This window comes from Neopsephotus bourkii, unplaced genomic scaffold, assembly GCF_033783945.1.
Source record: "Neopsephotus bourkii isolate Nb327-2 ecotype Australia unplaced genomic scaffold, CSIRO-AGI_Nbou_v1 NB_991, whole genome shotgun sequence".
Classification (NCBI taxonomy): Eukaryota; Metazoa; Chordata; class Aves; order Psittaciformes; family Psittacidae; genus Neopsephotus; species Neopsephotus bourkii.
The window spans coordinates 3093150-3118254 of NW_026901483.1; the positions used below are offsets into that span (position 1 = coordinate 3093150).

Below are 25105 nucleotides of genomic sequence, written 5' to 3' on the forward strand. Positions count from 1 at the left end.
CCTACACCATGAGTGTTCCAAACATGTTTTCCTTCTTTTTAAGCCAGTCTCACTATTTTTTAAATGGAAAATGCTTTAAGCAGTAAATACAAGCTCTGTCATGCTGTATGTTTTTTATTTGACAATTCATTTCATATTTGAGTGTGAAGTTTTTTTTTGCTTTCTCTTTCTGCCTGTGTCTCTTTAGAATAGCAGTTGTATAGGTTAATGTGTAGGCCTTTTTTTTGCCTAAAAGCAACTTTCTTTCCTGTTTGATGGTTAAGTTCTCTGGATTTCTGTTGTCATAGTTTATGCCCAAGTATATAATTTGTTCATGTTATCAGGAACTTTTTGAAGTAGAATGTAGGTTTAAGTACTAGGAATACACTAGTTCCTCCCACCTCCCCTCCCTGGGTCAATTTGAAGTCAATGTTAATGAGATCTTCAAATGCTTTTTAGAACTTCTGCCTTTTTCTGCACGTTGAATAGGCTTTTTACTCTAATTTTCGTTAGATAGACATAATGAGCAAAGAACAAAAAATCATGTGGTTGGTTTACATTAAAGCTTGCATCCAGGATGCTCTGTTCTTCAGTTCATGTACCTCTAAGAAAGCTAAGTTTGTGACTTGAGTACCAGATTTGGGATTTCAGTGAGTTGGTTGCTGTTTGACAGCCACCAAATGTGTATGCTCCAAATATGCATTATATTATGTTGCCCCAAATACAAAAAAAGCGCCACTGAAACACACTTTGGAAAAGGAAATCAGCGGTGTATCATTTTATGAGAGGTTACATTTAAAAACCTTTTGTCTCTGAACACTCATGTCATATTGAATTGGGTATGCTAAAGCAACCAAGACACACTTGATTAAACTGATTGTGCTTGTAATTCTTAGAAGTACATCTGAAGGTCTGACGTATTTCATCAGCATACGCACAAAATCCCACTTCTGAAAGCCCTGTGATAGAAGATAGGAAGAATTAGCGCACACATTTAATCTGCGTTTCCAAACTGGACGCTTTTTGAGCAAATTCAGGACATCAATGAATAAACAGTTTTCTTTTTCCATTTTTACATTGCTAATTGTTCAAGCTCAGAGCATCTCAGCATTTTAAATCCTACTGAAGAACTGACCCTGCCAAGTTCAAAATCAGATTACAAGCAATTTGTGCTATGTTTAGTTACGTATATTCAATTGGCATTATTAAACTACTGGGGACATGGGAGGGGGAGCTTGCTATTTGATGTTGAGCTCAAATGTACTGAAGTTGTTTACTTACTCTTTAGAGAGTATGTCTCTCCAGCATATCAACTGAGCTGCTTGTGCAAACCAGCCTTTTTGTAGCTTAACAATTAGATAATCAGCAGGTCAGGAGTATGGTCAGGACCTACTGCAATTACAAGGCACAGTATCAGAAACTCGATCTGAAGCTCTCAGTCCTGAGTAGCACAGCAGCATCACACAGAAACAGTTTGTAAGTCATTTATTAATTTTTCTATAGGAGATCCTGTTGATCAGTGACAGTCATGATACAGCTGTTGATATCCAGTTTCGTTCCCACTGAGAAACATCAGTGTGGCCTTGTGGCATTTACTGATCCTTTCACTTAGCTCATTTTTCACCCTGAAAGATAAAATAAATTAATCCTTCACTAAAATGGCTTTGAAATATTTTCATGACTGGTGCCACATTTGGTGTAAGTAGGTATTTATCATGAAGGTCAAGAGACATCATTGAAATAACATAAGCATGTTTCTATTGCATGTAATTATTCTAGACTTGCAACACATTATCCCATGGTGTTTACTGTAATGGGCACCAGATGAAAGTTGTCAATTGTTGTAGCAAGTTAACATAGAAAACAGTATTGCTGAAACAATGCAAGTTATTTTACTGTCCTGATAGAATGAGTCTCCTTTTCTGATCATAACTGAAAACCAGGTGGGTTTGGTTTGTTATTTAATACAGTAAATGGTGGTGTTGCTAGTTGTTTTCCCAAATTATCTTTTCCCTAAATTACTGGGAAGAAATCAATTTGTCACGATGCTGTCATGATCCTTAGTTAAGAATGCCTGTACAGGTTCTTATACTAGCGGTTTGAAATGAAACTTTGTTTTCATTCACTTACTAATGTGCTTTGAGCATCCATGGTTACTAAGCTGTAGCCCTTGTAGAATTAAGAGAGAATTTCTAACTAAAGATGAGTTTAACCTTGTAGAAAAGAAACATTTTATAGATTCCTACTTGGTCAGGTCCAGCCTGCCTACTGGGACACATTATAACGTGAATGTATTTTCCTTAAACTGTTTCTTTGACAGAAGAGGGTTGAGGAGTGACGGAGGTTTGAGCATGGTTTTAACCTTCATTCTTATGCTCTGCTTTATTTCTTCTGAGTAAACGTGATACTAAGAGGTATGTGAGAAATAGTAGTGGAAGAAACTGTCAGTCCCTCTTCTACATTAAATCTGTAAACGTGAACAGCCGCTGTGGAATTGTGAGGGCTTCTTGTAGCCCCTGTATTCTTGTATGTGGAGTAGCAGGTTTATTTTGACCCATAGCGAGCACACTGGTATTTGCAAATCTAAAGCCATCTCCTTTATTTTACTACCTCTCTTTCTCAGCTGCAATGAGGCATACTGAAGCTTTCTGGAATAAAAGTGGATGGTTTTGTGCGCGAATGTATTTAATCACACCAAGTATGAAGTTTTCCTTAAGGTATACTGAAATGCTGTAGTTTCCTCTGTGGTGCACTATGCATCAACAGAATTGTTAGTTTGTTTTTATTACGTACTATCAAATAAGAGAGATACTGTTCAGATATTTCCTGGTAATTGTTTAATTTGATCCCGTCTGTGCTTTGCTCAGTAAAATAGAAGTTGGAAAACTTTAAACAGGTTAAGTCTAATTAGCATGATTCCGGGTGCTTATTTTTGTCCTAAAACAACTGCTTTACAAAAGTGGTTTTGCTTGGTGACTGACTTTATTCCCTTTTTGTATTCCCATATTTGAATATCTTTATGTTCATCGTCGCAAAAAGAATCCTACCCAGGCTTGCATAAATCATCCTGAGATACTCCATTTTTCTGTGAACAAAACATGATATAAGCCAACAGAGAGATATTAGTAAAACATGATTTCAGTGCTTGACCAGTTATGTGAAAATTGTTGGTTTGCTTTGAGACAACATCAATCTCACAGACTATGGGCTTCCTTAAGGGCATAAACTGGGAGACTAATCAGGACCTAGTAGTGTGAGAATAACTCTGAGAAAGTGTGTGATACCATGCATGGGAATATAGATAAGGTGTTTACTACCTTCTCTTTTTTATAAGGTAAAAATCAAGAAGCAAGCACAGGTGGAAATGCAGATCAATTGACACTCAGTTTTTGTTACCTTCGTGTGGCTCATTAAAGGACTCTTTCCTTCTTGCTTGCTTTCTTCTTCATTCAGGTATATGCAGAAACAATTGAACCACCTGCAAAATGTCATTCTGTCAGATTCAACACACATGGCTTTTTTTAAGAGCTTTTCACTTCCTTTATTACTGCATATTCATTCTTCATTTATTTTTGATTAATCTTTCTTAAAACTAAAAATGCTCACTCTGTTCCAGATGATAACTGCAGGTTTATATAGGTGAAATCATTACTTGGATTGAACTTGGAAATCTCCTCATAATGTATCATGTTTTAATGCATAATGTTCATTTCTTTTACCACAATTTGGTATCAGTAAAAGAAATGACAAATCCCTTCGGAAGATGATCCTTTGAATTTTAACTTGTCTGGACTAAGGTACAGTTTTCATAAAGTTAATATTTAAAAATACAAGGAGTGTGGAGCATTATAAATGAAAATGGTGTTATACAAGGCAGATTATCCACTTTCTTTCTAACAGTGTATTTCTCTGTTCAGGTCCTCATTTCTTTTTAAGGAAAGCCCTGATAGAAAGGAACATAAGGTAATATGGACTTCTTTCATGTTGGGCTCTCCTATGAATCCTGTGAACACGGGTGTACGAATAATCTGTAGGTTCTATTCTAGCATGAATAAAAGAAGACATTGTAAAATGTTAAAAAAGAGGAGGTGTGATGGTATGCAACAGATAGGAGCTATGTGGCAATTAACACCTTCACGTGCTTTATCTTTCTTTTTTGTGTTTAGGGAAAAATATGGATTCTATAACTGGCATAGTAAAAATTTGAGTGGGTTATCTGTGGAAATCCAGAGATTCAGCTATGGATTTGTGCTTGGTTGGTTGTTTAATCCCTGAGATTATGTAGATTTACCACATGAGGGAGCTCTGTTCTGTTCCACACCTGGAAGAGCTCACCTAGGGTTGTGCTGCAAACTGGTACTGAGTCAGATGGAAAGAAGATGCTATACAAGGATGACCAAAAGTCTAACAAAGTTGCTGAAATTACTTTTTAGGGTATATGTTGGCTAGTGAGTGAGAGAAATTATTTTTATAATCATCTACATAGACACATCAAAATTTGCTAGGAGGAAAAGCTTGTTTTGGAGATTCTGCAGAATAAAATGTTATGAACAAAAATCCATTTAAGTACATTGAAATCTAAAGGTTTTTAGATTGTGGGTAATCGCCTGAGGGAAATTGTGCTTTCAGCCTTAAATATATATTTAAACCAATTTGTCCAGATCAGTGCAAGATCTTTCTGTAGAGAACTGAGCGCTACTGGAATGACAGTTCATTAGAGATCCATTCTCTAATTGCTGTGTATGCTTACTTTAAAATCTGAAATTAAAGGGAGGGTGCGCTCTCCAAATCCCTGGAGCTGCAGCATTAGGTATCGAAAACTGGCATAAAACATAGCTTTATCAAAGGTGTTGGTGTTGACGGAACTGCTTTTGCTTTCTCTCCTTCTCTGCTCCCCCAAGAGAAATTAAACCCCTCAGCTTTTTGGAGGGGCAGGATGTCCCTGAGAAGGTGTTCTCATGTTCGTAAAGCAGTGTGCTTGAGCATAGAAAACTTCCATTACAGACCTTAGTTGCGCAGTGATTATGCTCTTTGTTTTTCTGTCTGACTAGAGCATTTGTCTAAGAAATATCCTGAAATGTTTGTTGGCCGAGATAGAAGTTTTCATTGAAGCATAGAATGGTTTTGTGGGATGACTTCACTTTCCTGACTTCTTGCTTAATCCCAGTCATTTGGGGCAGGGCTGTTTGTGTGCATATGGTGGTGAGTTCCAAGCAGATCATTGCCTAAGGAAGTTATTGATGCCAAAAATATGTAACCATATGTGGAGAGAAAAGAGGAGGGAAAGGACGCGCACCATTTCACTCATATCATATATGATGTGTGGTTTTAAGCATGCAGCTGGTATTCAAAATACTATTTAGGTGCAAAGATGACTGAAGATGAGTGTTATTTTTTTACTTGCTTTTTGTGCTTGAATTTGTGAACATTTCATTACAACAGTTGTTTGCACTAAACAAATCTCAATTTGAATAAATATATTCCATGCTCTTTTATCTGGTAACAAAATCATTGCTTTTCCTCCTTGATTTTGTACATCTGGGCTCTTGAAACGTTGCATGATCTGAACTCTTTGAGATTTCTACAAACAAGAAAATGAGGGTTTGTGACTTGGCTTTATTAAAGGAAACCTAGAAATATAAGGAGACCCTTCTCTTTTCTTCCCCACATTTTACTCGGAACCTTTATCTAGATGAAGTAACCATGAGATCTACTGAGCGAAGCTTGTTGAAGCAGGGTACAGCTGACAGCTCAAACATACCTCTCGTAATTAAATCCAGATGAAGTCAGGGAAAACTGCATGATCAAAGGGAAAGTGGATGTGGTTGCAGTTTCTCTGAAAGATTTAGGGCGCACAAAGCTGTAATTATTGTTTAAGGCATCTCATTGTGTGTTCCAAAGGTAATATAGTATTTCTGGGAGCGGCTACCTTCCCAATGGCTTTGCTGAAATAGGTATCAACATCTAATTTTTTTAATGCTGTTACAACATGGTTTGTCAATGCTTTGTGTTATTTGAAAGTCACAATTAATTTGAATATAATATGCAAAACAAATTTTGCAGAATCATTTTTTTTGTACTGGTTTTATTTTAGCTGTTTTCTTTCTTGTTCTTATTCATCTGAGATTTTAATCTAATTGTTCTCCAGGGAAGCTATGCTAGAAATCCATTACTCTTGCAACATTTTGTTTGATGTATTCTTGACTATCATGTCTTCTGCATTGCTTTCTAATTAATGCATGAATGGTGATTAATTGTGTGCCACCATAAAACATAGGAGAGATTTGAGTTTGAAAAAGCTCCAAGTACCACTCTCTGTAGGGTTGCAAATTCTTTTAAACTCTATTCTTATTTGTGGCACTTTGGTTTAAGATCTAGATGATTTCTGTTGTAAAAGGTACTGGAACAACCTCTGCATGAAGTCTGTAGGGAGAGGCTGCCTTTCAAACTTTTCAGTATGGGATTCCAGGCAAAAACGTGATCCATGACTTTGAAGGATCAAGGCCAAGATATATGGATTTTGTAGAAGTACGGGAAGATAACTGTAAAGCATTAACAAAGTGGAATAATGGACTGGAGAATTGTTTAAATTCTTCTGTAATTTTATAAGACTCTCTTTGCCTTTCTTCTGTCTGTCACCTCATATCTGTTGTTCTAGCACTCCCATCAATTACCCCCTCATCATATCATCATCACACTGAAGTTCGTGCTATAGGTTTAAAAGGCTGAAGATGGCAAGGGAAGATTGTGAAATGCATAACCAATACATGCTGGTGTGAAGTGGTATGTGTACCTGTATCTGTTGCATTCTTCAACTGCTACATTATTTTTCCTTCTTTTTAACAACTCACACAAGTTCCATTTCAGAACAAATGGAGCTAAATAACACATCTCTTTCAGGAGTGGCGTTTTGCCATCTGCTTTCAAGGATGTTCACATGTCAGGCAGTGGCAGTTCAGTTCTTCTTGGCATGGTTTGCAAAAGCAGCTTCAAAATTCTGGTGACTTCATGAGTGGAAATAAAGGTTTGGTTTTGCCAGGATGAAGGGTTTCTATTGTTTCAGGGATTCTCAGCCTGTTAGAAACTGGTTTGATTTTTCTCTCTTTTGTTAAAAATGAGAGTATGGACTTGGGGGACTTTTTTTCCTTGTAGTATTTTAGGGGGGGAAGAAACTCAACTTCTGAGGTCATCAACTTTATTTTTTTAAGCAATCTTAGGTTAATACCAAGCACTAAATTTGGATTTTTTACATTTGTTATAAATGTTGTTATTGAAGATAAACAAGATCTGTGGCTTTCCAAATGCTGTCTTTTATGTTTTCTGTCTGAGGAGCTGTGTGCTCTTATTTACTTCTCAAGTTTTCTTCATGCTACCACAGGAAATTCCTGAACTGGCACTGGAAGCCTTTGAGCAGACTTGTTCCAGTGGAAACCAATTTAAGAATCAGCCTGTAGAGCTCTGTTCCTTGGACTGAGTATTTTATACAACAGGCACTTGTTTATCAGTTTTTGCCTGGAGAGTTCCTATGGGAGCTGTGAAGAAACGAGCGCTGATCTTTGCATCCTGATTAACAGAAGTACAAATAAAAAGGCAGTACTGAAATGATGTTGACATAAGCTCTCTCTTGTGCATAGTCAAGTGGTGTGTGCAGAATCAATGGGAATAGTCTTTTCATTATTGAGAAGCTGGAACTCCTGAAAATTAGGAATTGATATGATTGCTTAGAACTAGGAGTGAGTCAACATTGACAGATTCTTCTAGTTCTCAAGATGGAAGTTTTATGGCCAGATAGGGACAAGTCAGCCTCATCTTAATAAACGTAACTCAATCATGATTCTTCACTTGAGGGAGAAGGAGCAGATGACAGCAAGTGTTATCAGCTGGTTATGAGCTTTCTGTGCTTCACTTTCATGAACTCCAACACTGCAATCGTGTCTGTGCACAGTGAATGCAGTTGTGCCAAATAATTCTAATAGCTAATGGCTTCTTCAGGTACTACTGTGATGAAGGCCAGGGAATGCTGAATAGTGACTGAGGAAGAACTACTGCAGTTAGGTTTGATTGTTTTGTTAGGGTATTTTCCTGGGCTGTTCTGTTAAATGCTGAATGATGAGATTATTTGCTTTGTAATGAGAAATTCTCACATGGGGCTTTTATGGGTATTTTATTAGTGAGTCTTGAAGCTCTTCAGAAGTAAATGATTTTGTGTAAACTCATGAGATGGGGCTCCTTCTTTGGGTCTTGGTTTCTTTGGGTTCTAATTGGGGTAGAATAAGTGTATTGCAATGAAGATTCCTGCCAATTCTTTTGTTATTGATATTTTCAAAGGCTTTCACCAGGAGGAAAAGATTAGGTATATAATTGTGATTCATAATTATCTGTGTATGCTCCAGACGTGTTGTCTTCTGCGCAGCCACAGAGATACATTATGTATCTAGTGTGAATGATGAAGTTGCTAGCATCTGTTTACATACTGATAGCAAGTGAATATAAAGCTATCAGTGCAAATGACTTATTGCTATTAAAGCTGGATTTCTGTCTTCAGCTAATATGTTCTGTTTGCGTTTCTCCAGTTCAGTTCAAAGAATGCTCTATTATGAATGAGCTTGGAGATTAGAAACTAAGAGCAGTGGTACATCCTTCATTAAAGATCATGCTATTGAATCAAACTTTCTCTTTTAGCTATAGGAAACATGTTTTAGCCTTGCTTGGTGGTTCTTTCAGCCAGAATCCTGCTCTAAAATGCTGTGCAAGAGTTTTGAAAGAACACTTTGGAAAGCATCACAAGAATATTCTTGTTGAAGTGTATTTCTTTAATATTAGTAATAGGTAAGTGTAGTGGGGAGGGGAGAAGGGAGTGTTTTGCTGTATGAGCAGTGTATGGCAATGCATTAGCGAGCAGTCTGCTGATGGTTTTAATTTCAGGTGGATCACAGCAAGGGATTACGTTATTTTCACAAATGAGTTTGAAGCATGGGTTTGCCTCTTTTTTTGTCAAGGCAGACAATGAGTTGGCTAAAGTGCAGATAGGAAGCTAAATCAAATTCCATGCAGATACAGAAATTCAATTATTTGGTCCTTATACTTGCTCTAGCTGAATTATTAATATCTTGTGAAATTCTGACGATAATAAGAATACTTGGCTCTATTGAAAACCAAGTTTAAATAATAAATACCATTTGATTTGTTGAAATAATGAACTGTTCAGCAAGGTAGTTTTAAAACTGGTTGTTTATAGTTCGTAGTGAGGATTCTGACAAATGGTTTGTTCTTAATGTTTCATGGTTCTCTTCAGCAGTTCTCAGTCTGATTTAATTTTGCCATGCTTGGAGTAGGAAAAGCTGCATTTGGGTAAAGTGTGATGTGTAGAACTCACTTGTGAATTTGGGATTTTTTTTTAATGGAATTAAGTTGCATTATATATCAAGAAATTGAGATGTTGTATTTTGAAGTTGAAATGATGTATGAACAGAGTAACCAAAGCCTTGCTCATTTGGATTTCCCAGCCTCACAGGTTGAGGTTGCAAGGGACCACTGAAGGTCATCTTGTCCATCCCCACTGCTCTAGAGCAGGCTTGCAGAGCTGTGTCCAGATGGCTTTTGAGTATCTGCAAAATTCCATAGCCTCCCTGGACAACCATTTCCGGTGCTTAGCCACCCATTTAAGCTCAGCTTGGCTGTTACTCAACGCTTGATTCAGTCCCAGAAACATAGGAGGCCAAACATGTATTAGGTTGTGAATTTCCCTTAAAGCCCCCCTAGGTATAAACGCAGAGCCTTCCATGGAAGCTGGATCTTCTAAACTGCTTTCTGATTCCTTGCCTGCTCTGCCAGATACTTAATTTCCTTTTGTGGCTAATTCCTTACTGCTGAGGATGTCAAGTGCCACCTATGAATAAGGTTAATTTACAAGCAGGTTTGATGATCCACGCAGTGATGAGTGGTGTCCCAAGTGTTTTAATCCAACTCTCATATGCTTTATCTCATACATCATAAAGGCATACAAACAGCAATCAGCTGTTGTGTAGTTACTTACATTATTCTTTCTGCCTAATTAATTCTTCCCCAACTATGTCATTTTAGGCTCCAATGATTTTACTTTCAAGCTTTTGAATAGGCAGTTTTTCAGCACATTTATTAACTTTTCCCACAGTGTCTATAGTAACGTGTTATGGATTGAGCTGTTTGACAATTAGTTAATTGAAATAAAAATAACTTGTTTCTTCAAAAGAGAAGAACACACAGTAAGGATAGGCTGGTTTGACCCTGTTAAAATGTATCTCATCTGCATTTGATTAATAACTAAGCTGTAATTTTATCATAATATCAGGTATTGGTATGCTGCTGTTCCAGGTATTCCAGGTGTATCTGTCCTCTAAGGAGTTGTAGTGTGTATGTGTATCTCCTGAATAATAAGGTGGTATTATGATACATGGCTGCATTGCCTCCTGCTTTAAGTACTGCTGGTGTTAATTCCAGAGTTCTGCTCAGGACAGGGGAGAAACCTTCAAACCTGTAATTTGTCATGCAAATATTAATAAGCCATTTGGAATTAAACTGTATTGTCTGAGACACAACATTCTGATGGAAACTGTCAGTCTCCAGACAGCAAATGAGTCCTCAGGAGTTTGGAATAGCTAACAAACTCTGAATTATGTGAAGCTGTAAATTTAGTAAAGCATGAAGAATAGGTGTTGACATCTATTTTCAGTCTTGAAGTATTTATGATTATTAAGGCTCAGGGCTTTATCGTTGTGTAATGATACAGTTCATGGGCCTCTTTCTCTCAATGCAGATTTATCAACCTGCAAGTAAAAGCTAACAAACACACATTGCATTGACTGTTGAATCAAAAAGAAATGCACCTAAGGAGGCTCGTGTGGACAAATTTCAAGGTAATCATATAGAGATTTAGAACGAAGCCATGTTTCTGTTTTAGATGCTGCTGTGCTCTCTTTTGAGTACAGTTTCTGTCTGCAATCAATATTAGGGTCAGTGCAAATAAGGAATAAAATAAGAATCCTTGATACAGTCAGTAAAGCTGAAGGTAGATGGAAAATACATAGGTTGTCTATTTAAACAAATGCAGGTTAGATGGCTCTGCTTTCCAGACTCCCAGAAAACCCCAGGCTGATTATTGTTTACCTCCTCATTAGTGCCAATTTATATAATATGCTAAATACTTGGACTCTTTTCCTTTAGGTTTAGTATATTTATAAATGAGAGCATCTTCCCCCTCTGGTCTCAGTGGGCCTTTATTTTCGTCTGTCCCTGTGGTGTTGTTCTCTGTTAGGAGTTAATCCATCTGTAGCGTAATGCCAGCTGCCTCTTTCTTAAATGGAGTTTTTTGTGTCAGCATAAACTTGTGAGAATCAAGCATTACATGAAAAACACTCCCAATGGAATGGTGCTTTCACCTGATTTCAGCTTCCTGTAACCAACAGCTGGAAGGACATGACAAAACCAACTTTAGCCTATGAAATCCTTCTGGAGACTGTTCAGAAGTTTCTGGCAGGAATCCTCTTTTTGTTCTTTCATCTTCTGGAGGTATCAAAGACATTAACTCTGGTCTCTATTGTCCTAAAATCCATTTTTATAGTGACCGTGTGCCCTGGGGAGGGGCCTCCCTAACTGCTGGAACACCCGTGCGTTTCTCATTATTATAGGTAAATTGCCAATGTTCTTTCTACTGTGGCATATTTATTGTTGACAAATGCCAAGTTGGCAGTGTTGTCCTTAATTGTCTTTGTAACTGTGACAGTAATAGGTGCTGCCTTGGGGCAAGGATGTTTTTTTGTGTGTTCAGGTACTTTATTGGCTGTTATTTAAGTAATTGATATGTTTATGTGAAATTCATAGCGGAGGTAATGCTAGAAATGATGATTTTTCCCTCCAGCTGATTTGAGGTCCTTAACCTTCATTTCTCCCATCTTTTTTGTCATGTTTACATGAAAGAAACCAGTAGAAAGCATGGAAGCACTATGGTAGTGATCCTACTAAGGACATAAAGGCTTTAATTCTCCTATTGATGGTAATTAGTGATTCTTTATCTCCAACACAATGTGGTAGCATAGTGTCATGGTAACATTTGTGTCCATTGATTGCCTAATGAAGTGGATTAATTTAGGCATTGCTCTGAAATGCCAGCAAACTTCACTTATCTGGTCATATTTCAAAGTGTAAAAAAGGATTGATTTACTTACAGAAAAGATGCTTTCAGTCCTTGCAGCTGGCTTTATCCAGCTGTGCTAATATTTACCTGTACTCTGCTACTGACACCACACTTCATATTCCTACTGTGGAAATCTTTCTGGGTATCTAAATGTTTCTTCCCCCTCTTCCTGGTGGTGGTCATTGTCAAGCAAACCACAGAACTGGATGGAAGCTGAAGTTGGCAGCAGCTGTGATGCAAACACATAAAATCCTTAAATAAAATTATTTATAAATAAATAAAGAAGTGTAGTAGTTTCCCTGTCTGTCCTTTAACTGTAACAAAAGTTAGGAAAAAGTATTATTTATTAGATAACTGAAATTTGGCAACAGAACTTAATAAATCACTAAGAATAATGGAAGTGAATGGTCTGAATTTATTTCTGTCTTTGTAATTCGAAAGATATGAGATTTTCTGTTGTTAATTGTTTGTGCTTTAATTGTCTTTGGAGAGTTCTTTAGAGATGTACAGTGCAGAGGATTTTACTGGATTGTATGGGAAAGCATATATTGATGTTCTGGTACCAGTTACTGAGCAGTGATTTAGTTAGTTACTAATCTTGGGGCAGTGTGTTAAAACCAATGAAATAGGAGAGCACTTTCAGAGGACACCTGTGAGTTTTTAAACTCTTAACACAACATGACACATAGAAAACCTTGGAGTGGTTTTGTGTAGTTGCCCTCTGCAGTAAGGAAACGGCTTAAGTGACATAAACTTTACCTAAAAACTACTCAAAGAAGTATTAAAACCTTTAGTAAGGATTGCATGTATAAAGTTACCCAGATGGTGATTAGGTCACTGCAGTGCTGTAGTTCCTAATGGTAGTGAAGTAGTAACTCTCTGTATATTCAGATTTACAAATCCATTTTTCTTGTTTTATGTGGAATCTGGGGAGACAGGTATGGTACTGAAGATGAAAAAATCTCTCCTAGTGGTGGTTCAGGGTTTTGGGCGGGCCAGTTATGATTTTGGTGCTGTTTGGTTTTGTTTTTTGAGTAATAGCATTTACAGGCGAGTCTTGCCTCAGTAGTTTCTTATGGTTATGAAAGAAGTGTGTATGTGACTGAAGTAATTTCTTGTCATTGAACAAGCATCTTTGCACATAATAGTTCTGTGATTTTTGTTTTTGGGTCACAATAAGAGTGGAACCTTCCTCACATGTTTGGAATGAGCACTCATAATTTAACTGAGCACTCATTTCAGCACTTATTTCAGCACTCATTTCAATTTGTATTAATGGGAGTGCTTGGAATTAAGCATTTCTTTTAGGCACAGTTTTGACATTTCAGTACTGTTTTTTCATTCAAGAGCATGGGCAGGCATGGAGTTAGAGTGACTAAGTCTTCACGATGACTTGATTTAGTGCGTTCCAAGGTGATGTTTCAAGTTAGTAATATTTCATGAGCATGAAGATTGTATGAAGCATATAGAATGTGACAGTATAGCCTTGTTAATACAACATGCTATATGACTGGAAAATACTGCCTCTACAGTACTGACTTTTCTTCCAAATTAGGTAAAGTACTTCATTCTCTCTTTGCTCAACATATTCACCCCCTCGTATTCATCATGTCCGTCTTACCAACATCCTTTTGCCTTACAAGCCATCGTTAATGGTATTTCTTATTGGCAATTTGGGACTTACTAGATAAAAGCTAATAATGTTGCAGTTATGCTATATGTTTCTACAGTGTTACTTCAAAATATTTAGTGGTTTCAGTAGCACTATTGTGTGGTTATCTCTTTCGTTTTCTTTTACAGTGTTAACTGTTGTTGTTTCTCATGTTGAATGTGCAACCTGAATGGAGACTTTGGGAGCATTGTTTCAAAGAATTGATTCCAAATCTGGAATGTTGGATGGTTTTTTCCTTTTTCACACTTTTCAGGGGGTTTTAGTATATTAATTTGGTTTTATATTCTATGAGGTTGTTTTTAAGGCAACCACAGATATAATTTGTATCGTTATATACCTTCATATTTCTTTTACCTGTGGTCGGACATTTGTCCAAGACAGTAGTCTGCTAACTCTAAGGTAATTCATGTTTTCCTAGAATTTTGAGGCTCTGGTCAATAATTCACTTACGTGCCATTATTGCCTACTTAATGTATTCTTGCCAATAAACTTTCATTTCCTTTTGTACACTTAAATGTCACTGAAGACTGAACTGCACCGAGTTTTCTTATGTTAATTAAGATGAGCAATTTCACAGTCCAAGCTTGAGATTCTAACCAAGCAGGTTAAACGTCATTACAGTAAACTGCAAGTATAGGCATTATTCTGTGTTTGCACTCGTATGAAATTATATAGGTAGATATTAGTGTTTCAAAATCCTGATATTTATATGTTAAGATCCATTACCCAGCTGGTTTCTACTTTTTGCCATTCTAAGTGAACATTGCAAGCTAACAAAGGAATGCACCTTTTTATGCTACTGAGGCTTTAACGGAGAAGAAAGGATTACTTGGAAAATAAGTTTCTTAAGAGGAAAACTTTTGTTGTATAAAGGTTTTGATCATACTTTTAAGAACCAGTTTTTAAATGACTACGTAGCCTGCAGTTAGTGTGGGACAATCCAAGTGAAATATTAGGCCTCTATTCAATGGAAGACAATTTCAGCTTTGTTATGCTTGTATGTAGCTCATGCAATGACAGCCTTTAAAGTACTAAACAGTATTCCAACACTAGAGAAATGTTATGAGTGGAATATCCACCTGAATTTCCTCTTTATTCTGCAATCTGTTGACTGTTTTCTGAAGAATTATTATAGGATTTAGCCTCAACTCAAACATGAATGGCTCATATGATTTCTCTGTATCTCCCCCTTGTTAGTTACCAGGTTGCTTCTGTTGCAGAGAGTTGGGCATCTCAGAAATACTGGGTAATTAAAAATGTGATACAAGGCAGAGTTTGAAATGAAAGTCTTAAGTAATGGGAAAGGTTGAATCAGAAACTCTGCTGTATTAATAATCAGAATCAGCGTGGAAAAGATCTGTTGCAAGTGAAAGCCACAGGGAGTCAGTCTGCATGAGTTTTGTAATTTGGGTTATAACTTGTGTCTTATGTTCTTGGGTTTTGATATGTGCAGCACAACACTTTCATCAGCTACCATACACCATCAGCAGAACTAGTTTAATCCTTACTAACTGGGTTTGTTTACAGCAATTTGTGACTTTATGTCTTTGTGGATATAAACAACCACAGCGGATTGAAAGTTTAGTTGCTTCAAGGAAAAACTAATATTTCCTTTAGTAGTTTGAACCCTTCCTGTATTTGCAAAGAATTATACTAAAAATGTGTTTTTGAACTGGGGGGGAAAAAGCCACATTTTTCTGTTTAAAAGGATTATGTCAAACTTTTAATGATGGCTGCTGGGATGGCATCACTGTGTTTTATTTCTAGAGTTCCATACTTCGGCCTTTAAAAAAGTAAGACTTCTGCTGTTGCATGGTGTTTTTCTTACTAATAATTTCTCAAAGCTGTTTGTCAGTTAACTGGGGCAGGTGGGTGGATATTCCATTTTTGTAAGTTCTGTGAAATTGCATATTGAGAGCGTGCCCCAAATAAGTTTATCTACTACAGGAAGCCTGAGGTAGGAGCTGAGTTATGTCACTAGGCATTTGAGAGTCCGCCAAGGCATCTGTAATAATAGATGAAGAAAAATGGATGTCATACTAGATAATCTTGTCACTGGTAGGTATGCAGAATGCAGATTTTACATATATGTACATCATGTAGGGGACATGGCATCACTTAAACATAGAACCTAATTTTCAGTATGTCTTTTCATAGAATGTATTTCACACAGTTAATAGTTTATTAGAACAAAAATGTCCAAGATACTTGGGAATTTTATCAAGTCAGTTTGACGGGAAATCTTCATCACTGGAAAGAAATCATTTAATGGAAAAATGTGGCACCACCTTATGTTGATATGAACTTGCAGGCATGTTAATACATCAAAATGCTATTTGAAAGCAGAATTGCAGTAGCATATTTTCCAGTTCTAACCTTTGCATTTGTACCTTGTTTTCTTTACTATTTTTACTGTTAGATTGGATTACATTTGAATCGTTTTCCTTAACAAAACCTTACAGCTTTGCTGAGAGTGCCCGAGAGCAATATGAGAAATTGTCCAACATGCACAACAACATGACTAAATTGTATGAAAATCTGGGAGAATACTTTACCTTTGATCCCAAAGCAATAAGCATAGAGGAATTCTTCGGCGATCTGAGCAACTTCAGAACTCTGTTTCTGGTGAGTAATGTCTGTTAAACATTATACATATTCTTTTATCTTCTATCTCCCAGTTTTAATTATCTTCTATTTCTGGTGTCACAGTTATCTTTGTGTTCTATTCTATGGCAGGAAATAGATGAATGTTTCCAGAATTATTAGGTATTAAGTACTGAGGGCTATCATCCTCCAGTTTGTAACTTGCCAACTCAATTGGAGGATGGGGTTCAGATGTATGAACAGTTAGAAAAAACATGTTAAAATCAGACCTGAATGGCTATATGTACATTGATGTTGTGTTACAAGCTGGCTGTTGCCTTAATGTTGCTGTGATGCTAAGGCTGAGACTATCAATATGAGCTCGGTATTGCTGGCAGAGCTCAGGAAGTTCGCTTAGACACTTATGTTACTATTTCCAGCCATCCACAGTGGTTGATGTCAGGGTATGGGTTTTTTTATGAAGGAATTTAAGAATTTCATTTTAAACAGCTCAGTTTTCTAATGGGTTTAATGTCATCTTTCCTAGTGGCTGCCTGGGAGCCATAATTAGCTGCACTATAGGAAGTGTACAGGGAAAACAGATGCCTCGAATGTCACATTGTGTCTCCAGAGAATATTGACATCACTTGGAAATACCACCATTTCCCATACAGCTGTGGCTCACTGAGCCATCTATTGCCAGTAGCTGGATTAATTTATCATCTAATCAAAAGGACTTTCAGTTTCAGTGTGATGGAGGAATAACTGCTTCAAAACATTATTCTCATGCCAAGTTTACTTTATTAGAAAACAGCTATTACAATATATTTAACTACGCATTTTAAATTGGCTGAAATTGTTCTATTTTTGCCCATGAGCAAATCACCATTTCTTTTATAATTAGTAAGTATGCCAACACATCTGCATGAAGATCTGTCGAGAATGGGGGTAGTTGTCATGAGATATCCCCGTGCATTTAATTGCTCATAAATCCAAGGCTTACTTTTTCAAATAATTTGAAAATCTGTTGTAATAACTTCTTGAACCAGACTTCAGAGTAGCAGTGTCCCAATATTGTGATGAAAATCTGGCCTTCAGCACCTAAGTGCCTTGAAGGGGATAAGAGCTAGAGGGCACTTGTGTTCTAGAAGGTGTATTAGAATGAAAATACTTTCAGTTGCTTGCATTTTTTCCCCTTCATTTTGACTTCCTAAAGATTTGGGTGATGGCCTCTTGCTCTTCAATGGTTGTAATTGAATTTCCAGGGAGAATATGTTTAAGAGATTCATATATTGCTTTGGAGTGACAAAGTAATAGTGGGGAGGAGGAGAAAAAAGTGGTATTTCAGGTTTTTGGTGTGGAAATGTGAGGTATTATAAGTGAAGTGCAGTAACTCTTCTCATAATGAAGCTGGAATATTTCTGTGGCCTTTCCATAAGATCCACAAGCAGAAAAGAAACGACGCTGTGTACAGTATTTCCAGGCACAGAGGAAGTTGTCATTGTTTCAAGTTTAGAATGAGGTTCTGTAAGTAATTCTGTAGGAATGAAGTGCTGATTTCAGGAGCTGGGGGGCTGCTGAGTCACACTGTACAAGATCCTTATTTCACAGCATAATGCTGTGCTTAAGACTTCAAAACAGGATGGTGATAACTCGACTTGACTTTTCTCAGTGTTGTGAGCTTTCAACTACATGATGTGTAATTAATGATACATTTTTTCATCTTATGATTTCAGTTACACTCATGCTTTTCAATGTTTTTGTGTGGATATAACGGATTGGGTGTTGCTCATCATTTTCCTAAGGAGATGAAATGCAGTCTAGCTGACCGCATTTCCCTATGTGTATTGATTGCTGGTTAAGGCAAAAGGAATTCTGTGAGATTTAAGCGTGCAAAGTACTGTTAATTATTATTTTCACATAATCCTCTTGTTAATGCTCGATTCATATGTATGCATTTTACTTCTGCAAATACTTCTGTGTGGATACAGAACAGTGGTGTGAATTGTACAAACCACTCTAATCATTTATACTGAGAAATACCACCTGGGTTTTGTTTGCCAGAACCTCCTTTACTTTGCTTGTTATATGTAAGTGCACAAATACCTGTGTTCTGCTGAGTATTAGACAGTAACAGCCAGTATCAGACAGCAGATTTGCCTTGGTTTTATTCTTATTGTTATTTAATAGGAGGAGAAGAGGCTGTTATTAAAGTGATTGGCACAATTAAAACATCCTCTGTAGCTAAGTCCTCCTGCTAGATTTGATTTGGAGTAAGCAGGTTTTGGATATTTTCAGCAGAATGCAGCAATTCTGCTCTTTTCAAATGTAATTAGTCTTTTATATTTCAATTATATACTAAATCCATTTTCATGGACTTTGTTTTTAAAGTTTTGATACAAGGAGTAGCTATGGACAAATCAAGAGTAGGGCTTCCTGGTAGGTACTGTGTAGTCATGAGCTAGTAGTCAGCTTGTTACTGAGGATCGCAGTAACCTCACATACACATTCTTATAATCCCTGGTATGAGGTGTCATGTTCTGATAACATCTCATCAAAACCCTTCATGCTGTGGTGTAAATATGCTTAATGAATTAATGCACTGTAAGACATAGTTGTATTATTACCTAATTGACATTAAGTGCCTTCTGTGTTAAGGGGGCATCATTATAGATGTGAACTTCTCCCAGCAAAGGTCACAATCTGTGGCATTTCATGCGGCGGACTCAAGTTGATGCAGACTCAAATCCTCTTTGTTACCACCAAGCCCTTTTTATCCCCTTGTTCCCTACTTTCCCAACCTGCACATCAATACAACGTTCAATCTCACTGGCCCCTGTAAACCTCTCCAGGTAAATAGTCCAATCACAGTGTTGCAGATCATCTCACAACCCCCACATCCTCTGGCCTCCAACTGAAATTCCCTCCACAACTACATCCTGGCCCATCCTCCCAAGGCTTGCTTGTTTGCCTTCCCTGTCCTTCAACCATTGCCCCAGGGCTTGTCAGGCACCAAGGCCTCAGGGCTCATTCCCAAACTCTTTTTCATGCTAATCTTGCCACCTTCACTCCCCACAACAATCCACAGGGTGTTTCAGGAACCAGGGGTCTTTCTGCTTTTGGAGTTTTTACAAACCTGCATACAGTCAGTTCTCGGGCATTATTTGTACTTGCAATCAATTCAGTTGTTTAGATATATACAGTGGTAGTGGTAGTAATTGTAATTGGGTCTTTGGGGAATTTCTTGGCTTATTTTATTCACTAGAGCAGAGCCTTGTAGACTTTAGTGGCATAAAGGCTTTTGTTTAGGGATTTAATTTTTTCCAGACACTTGAGGAAGGCCTGGGGCAAGCATTAAATGCTCACTGGACACTGTTTGGGCTGTTTGGGGTGGTGTGGGGTTGGTTTGGTTGTTTGGGGCTTTTGTGGTGGTTTGGGGCTTTTTTTGTGGTTGTTTTTTTTCATATAAGCAAAAGCTACTTAAAAAAAAAAAGTTTTCTGGAACATTTTGATGCTTGTAAGTTGTTTCCCAAAAGGAAAAAGACCCTGAAACTCATTTAGTCTGTGGAAGTTGCTGTAAAAAGGGGCATAACTACTGATCAGAATTCAGATGCAGTCAGAAAAGGCTGAGCATGTACAGCAGCTCCCAGTATTCCCGGGAGCATGCATCTCAAATTTGTCCAGTTCAGACTATTGCAATGCCTGCAGGCTTGTTCTAAGTGGTCCCATTAACAGGTTTTAGTATGTTATTAAATGACTGAAGTATAGTTCTAGATATTCTTAAGTATTGATGACTTGTTTGCCATTCTCCTCTGTTATTGCTAATGCCTGTCTATCGATAAAGCTTGTTTGTTCTGCTACTCACTTGTAGCTTAGAAGTTCAGAAGCTTTTAGGATTGTTGCTTCTGATTTTATTGCTAACATTTCTGGTGTGAACATGTATGATGATGGAACAAATCATAAAATAGGTTGGAGGAAGGCACTCGGGGTCACTGAGTATAAACCCTGCTCAAAGCAGGACTAGTGTGAAAGTTTGAGCTGCATGGGGCCGTGTCCAGATGAGATTTGAATATCTCAATGTATGAAGATACAATGACTGTGGGAGACTATTGAAGGCTTTGCTGAAGCCAAACTAAGTGATAACCTCTGCCTTCCCCTCATGCACAGAGCCTGTCTTATTAGAGAAGGCAGTCAGGTTTGTCAGGCACAGTTTACCCTGGTAAATCCAATGTGGCTGTTTCATGTGTCCTTCCTGCTTTTTATGTACCTGGAAATGGCTTCTAGAAGGAATTCCTCCGTGATCTCCCTGAAAACAGAAGCAATAGCCGGATAGTGTGTAGTTCACAAAGCTTTCCTTGTTCTTTTGAAGATGAGAATATATTTGCCTTTCCCAGGCACTGGAGAGGTCCCTTGAGTCCCACAACATCGTCATGAAGTAGAGGCCTTGCAATGACATCAGTCAATTGCCTGAACTGCCTGTGAAACAGTCATGGCAAAGGTTGACAGGAAGGCAGTGCAGAACACCTCAGCCTCTTTTGAGGTTAGGTTCCGTGCTCCATTCAGCAGCAGACTTTTTCTCAATCTTGCTTTGTTCTTGGAGCTGTAGCAGCATTCCTCATTGATTTTTCACATCTCTTCCTAGTTTTACCTCCATCTGAACTTTCACTTTCTTCACTGCTTCCCTCTCTGGGCAGTGTTCCTCCTGCATAGTTTAGCCATCCTTCTGCTTTTCTATGTTTCTGGCTTGTGTCAGAGCTCCCTGAGATGCCTGTTCAGCCCAGCCAGCCCCTGCTCCCCCTCCTCAGTGCCATGGAAAGGTGATACTTGTGCTTTGAGAAGGTTTCACTTGAAGGTCAGTTACAAACAATGAGTGCTCCAGATACACATCGTGTTTTAATTGAAACTACAGTGTATGTAGTTTGAGATAATTGGCCTTTGTAAGCACTTAGAATTCAATCCCTAAGAAAGTCTTCATCTGACTTCCATTACCTTTGTACAAGAGCTATTACTTGTAGTTCCTTTTGCTTAACCTGTGGTTTCCTGTAAGATTCTGCTATGTAAAAGTGAAAATACCATCTAAATAGATTGATTGTAATGATAATTTTTCTTCCTTTCATTTGCAGTTAATATCTTACATTATAGAGTAATGCAATTAACCTATTTGAAAAAGTTGGAATTTAAATGAATGTTTTCAAAGCTGAATCTACAAGAATTAAATCAGAAATATATTCTGAATAGCACATCTCAGGTCACAAGAAAATTACCCGTGTGTGTTTGTATGTGTATGTATGCATCTATATAAAAATATGTTTGGAGATGTGTTTGTCCTAAAATGCTCATATTGAGCTATTTTAATGTTAAGCAAACAGCTGGTGCTTTGAAAACTCACATTAAAGAGTTTGATCATTAGAGGAAGTGCCATATATCAAATGGGAAATAATGCCTTGAAATTAAAAAACATATGTATGCATTATCTCTTCTAATTGCTTGCCTTTTGCAAGTTGGACAGAAACAGTATTTAATAAATGCACCTCCACATGGTCTCAGCATTCAGAAGTTGTTAGGCTGAATGAGACCATGCAGAGTCTATGAGAAAAAACGTTGGAACAGTCATGTTGTTTTTTCATCCTTCATTCCTCTGATCGAAATGTATCAGCAATACAGTGATATTCCTGTGGGTGCAGTACATTGTCTTCAAGTTATTTTCCAGCAAAATTTTCCATATAAATAAGTTGTTCTTCTGTTACCCCTAAACAAGATGAGTAAAGGAAATTACAAGTTAGCAGTGTGGGCTAATGGTGCAGTAGCTGATCGTTTTCGGTTTCTTTGTGTGAGACGCACTGATTGCAGTGGGAACACTTTCTACGCTCTTCCCAGCAGTAGACAGTTACCCCAGGAACTGGCTTCTTTGCTCGCATTTTGTTGCTCCTTGTGTCTTTAAAACTGCCCAAAGTTTCTTAAGTACCAAATCCATCTTTTGTACCTAGTTTTTTATCAACATGTGTCCACCTTCATGTGAGAGATTTTTGTGGCTGTTGTGTGATGTTAGGAGGAGGAAAAACGCTCCAGGTGGTTAGGAATTCACAGTCTAAGTGACACCTTTAAAACTGCTCATCATATCATGGCCAGTAGCCAAATATACTCACAGGACCTTGAACCAGTCATCTAACCAAATGTTCCTTGTTGGCCATTTAAGTTGATTAAGCTGCAATATAGTGAACCAACCTGGAGCTGCAGGTAAAAGAAACAGTTTATTAACTGTGGTTTTTTTATCTGCTCCCATTTTATCCTCAGGCTTTTCTAACTATTTTTGCAGGAAATGCAATTAGAGCCAATGGTGTAGTAAGACAACAAAATAAAGTTTGCATCACTTTACCCCTCTACCTTTTATGGTCCTCATAGTTCCCACGTCTGTACTGTCTTCTTAACCTCATTGTATTCAAGGCATATCACAAGAACTAAATAAAGCACTTGAGCATGAAGTCCCTTTGCAGGTGGAACATGATTCGAAATCAAGCCTGGAGGGGGGAGGAGGGAAGGGAAGGTTTATTCTTCTTTGTGATCGTTGCACAGAAATCCAAACAGAAGTACCAGTGGGGTTTTTTTTGGTTGCTTTTTTTCTCTCTCTTTGCAGAAAAAAGCATCCACTGAATAAGAATAATATGCTTTTTATATTTAGTATTGTTTTGAAGAAGAGATGTTCTCTTAGTTTTTATTGATTTAGTCCTTTCTTTCATTGAAAGTAAACACAAATTTCTATTGTCCTTAAAGACAGTGACTACCTGATACATTTTGCTTTGAGTTAGTTTCTGGCTCTTATTAAATAATGCTTAATCAGTTGCCTGAAGCAAGATGCCAGTTTGTTTTTTTCTGGTTTAGTTCTCCACTTTAACCTGCTCTCTCCCAGAGTTTATATCAAATGATCTGAAATATTTTTACTCTGTCGCTTTGGGAATGTTTGTTTCTGTTAGGTGCTAATGTGTTTAAAAATATCCACCAGATCCGTCATGCCTACATTTGCAAATGGACATAAAGATCCTTCTAATCAGCTTGTGTGCTTTGTGGAAGTTGCGTGAAATACATACTTCAGCATTAGATAGGAAATGTTATTTTCTTATACAGCTTACAGCTTCTTATACAGCAAACATTGTTGATTTTTTTTTTAGCGTTCCCCTTTAATGCAGGTATTCTTAGAGGTGAATTTAGGGTCTAAAAACCATTGTTTTAATAATGCCTATAAGAACAGATAACTTTGAGGCAGTAACAGGCATTTATGGACATGGTTGTTATGAAATGCAGAGAAGCTTTTTCCTTCAGTGATATTTTTTTATATCTGGTAGACAGTTTTACCAGTGGTGACTGCTTTCCTCATGTCTGTGTTAATGCAGCTCTCTGAGTAAGGAATTACATCTTTAAATTGCATTATAAATGTACTTAGGGAGAAAAGGTTGCATTCTAGTATAAGTAAATTCTTAAGCACATGTGAGTAACTCATCAACTCTCAGTATGAGAAATGGGTTCTTGTAAAAGACCTGTGAAATAAACTGCCCTTTTGTATCAACACAGGCTATTGATTGATAGTTACTGTGTGGCTGGGATATTTTACCATAACCCTGTAATAGGAGATGCAGGAAGTGAACATCTCCCTGAAATGAGAAGACATATGATTAGTAAACAGAGCATTTGTTATTGGATGACCAGTACCCTGGTCTTTCAAGATTTTATAAGATTGATGCCCTGTACCAGACAAGAAATAAAACATTTGTTATGTTGCCTTCATAAGGAAAATCTTCCACCACAGTGGATTCAGCATCTTGAGTGTAAATGTACTTGTAAGACCTTTACTTCTTTATAGTATTCGTTTGTTTGGAACTTGGTACAAAGTAGATTTTAAGCTCCATGACTCAGGTATGTTCTGTATGACTATTTTGAAATGTCCTTTGAATACAGCAGGTCATTTGCTACAATACTGTAAATCAATGAATATACAATACCTAAGTTAATACATAATAAACATGTGCTTTACTATGAAATGCAGTACATAGCCGAGGTAAATTCCCAGCTTTCAAACTCATAAATTGGGTTTGTAATTCAGAGGTGGTTTAGAAGAAAGGCTGTATTCATTGTTGTCCCTGGTTATTTGTCTGGGAATACACTTTCTCCCTTCTGCCTAAAAATTAACAGTTCTTTAATGTAGTCTGAAAGATAACAGTTTCTAGCTAGCAGGAAGCTATGAAAAAATAAAGAATAATGAGCAAGAAGTATTTTCTCCAGCGAAATTTCCCAAGAGGTAGTATAAAAAGTGAAACATTGTGCTTATTAACAGGCAGTATATAGCAAGCCCTTCCTCCCCCCTGCCCGAAACCCCATACAAAGACCCTTTTGTAAGCAATCCTTAAGTTCTTATCTGAGTGTATGCATTCAGCTAGTGCTGAGGAGATGATTTCTTTTCATAAACAATTCAGCAATTAGATGTAGGCTAGCAAAGTTTAAAAGTAATGGAATCAGAAGCAAAAGAATTCGCCTAAGAGCAGTAACTCATCAACTGTATTAACAAGCTGTTAGTACTGGAGATAAGTAGCTACTCTATCTATGGTGCAGAAGGTAAGGATGACATTTCTGTTGGAAAATATGCAAAAGATGTAAAAATAAATAATGAAGGAATGGAACTGAATTGCAGTACACTGCCTTTGCAAACA

General features: G+C 37.4%; 1 protein-coding gene across 4 annotated transcripts in view; it reads left to right on the forward strand.

Moving 5' to 3' along the window:
• Nucleotides 1-25105, forward strand: part of DIAPH2 (diaphanous related formin 2) — a 231672-nt gene that overhangs the window by 116285 nt on the left and 90282 nt on the right. For all 4 annotated transcript variants that reach the window (XM_061359689.1, XM_061359691.1, XM_061359690.1 and 1 more), the window contains one exon: nucleotides 16283-16448. In XM_061359689.1, the coding sequence (XP_061215673.1) occupies nucleotides 16283-16448 (166 nt within the window). The remainder of the gene's footprint in view (nucleotides 1-16282; nucleotides 16449-25105) is intronic.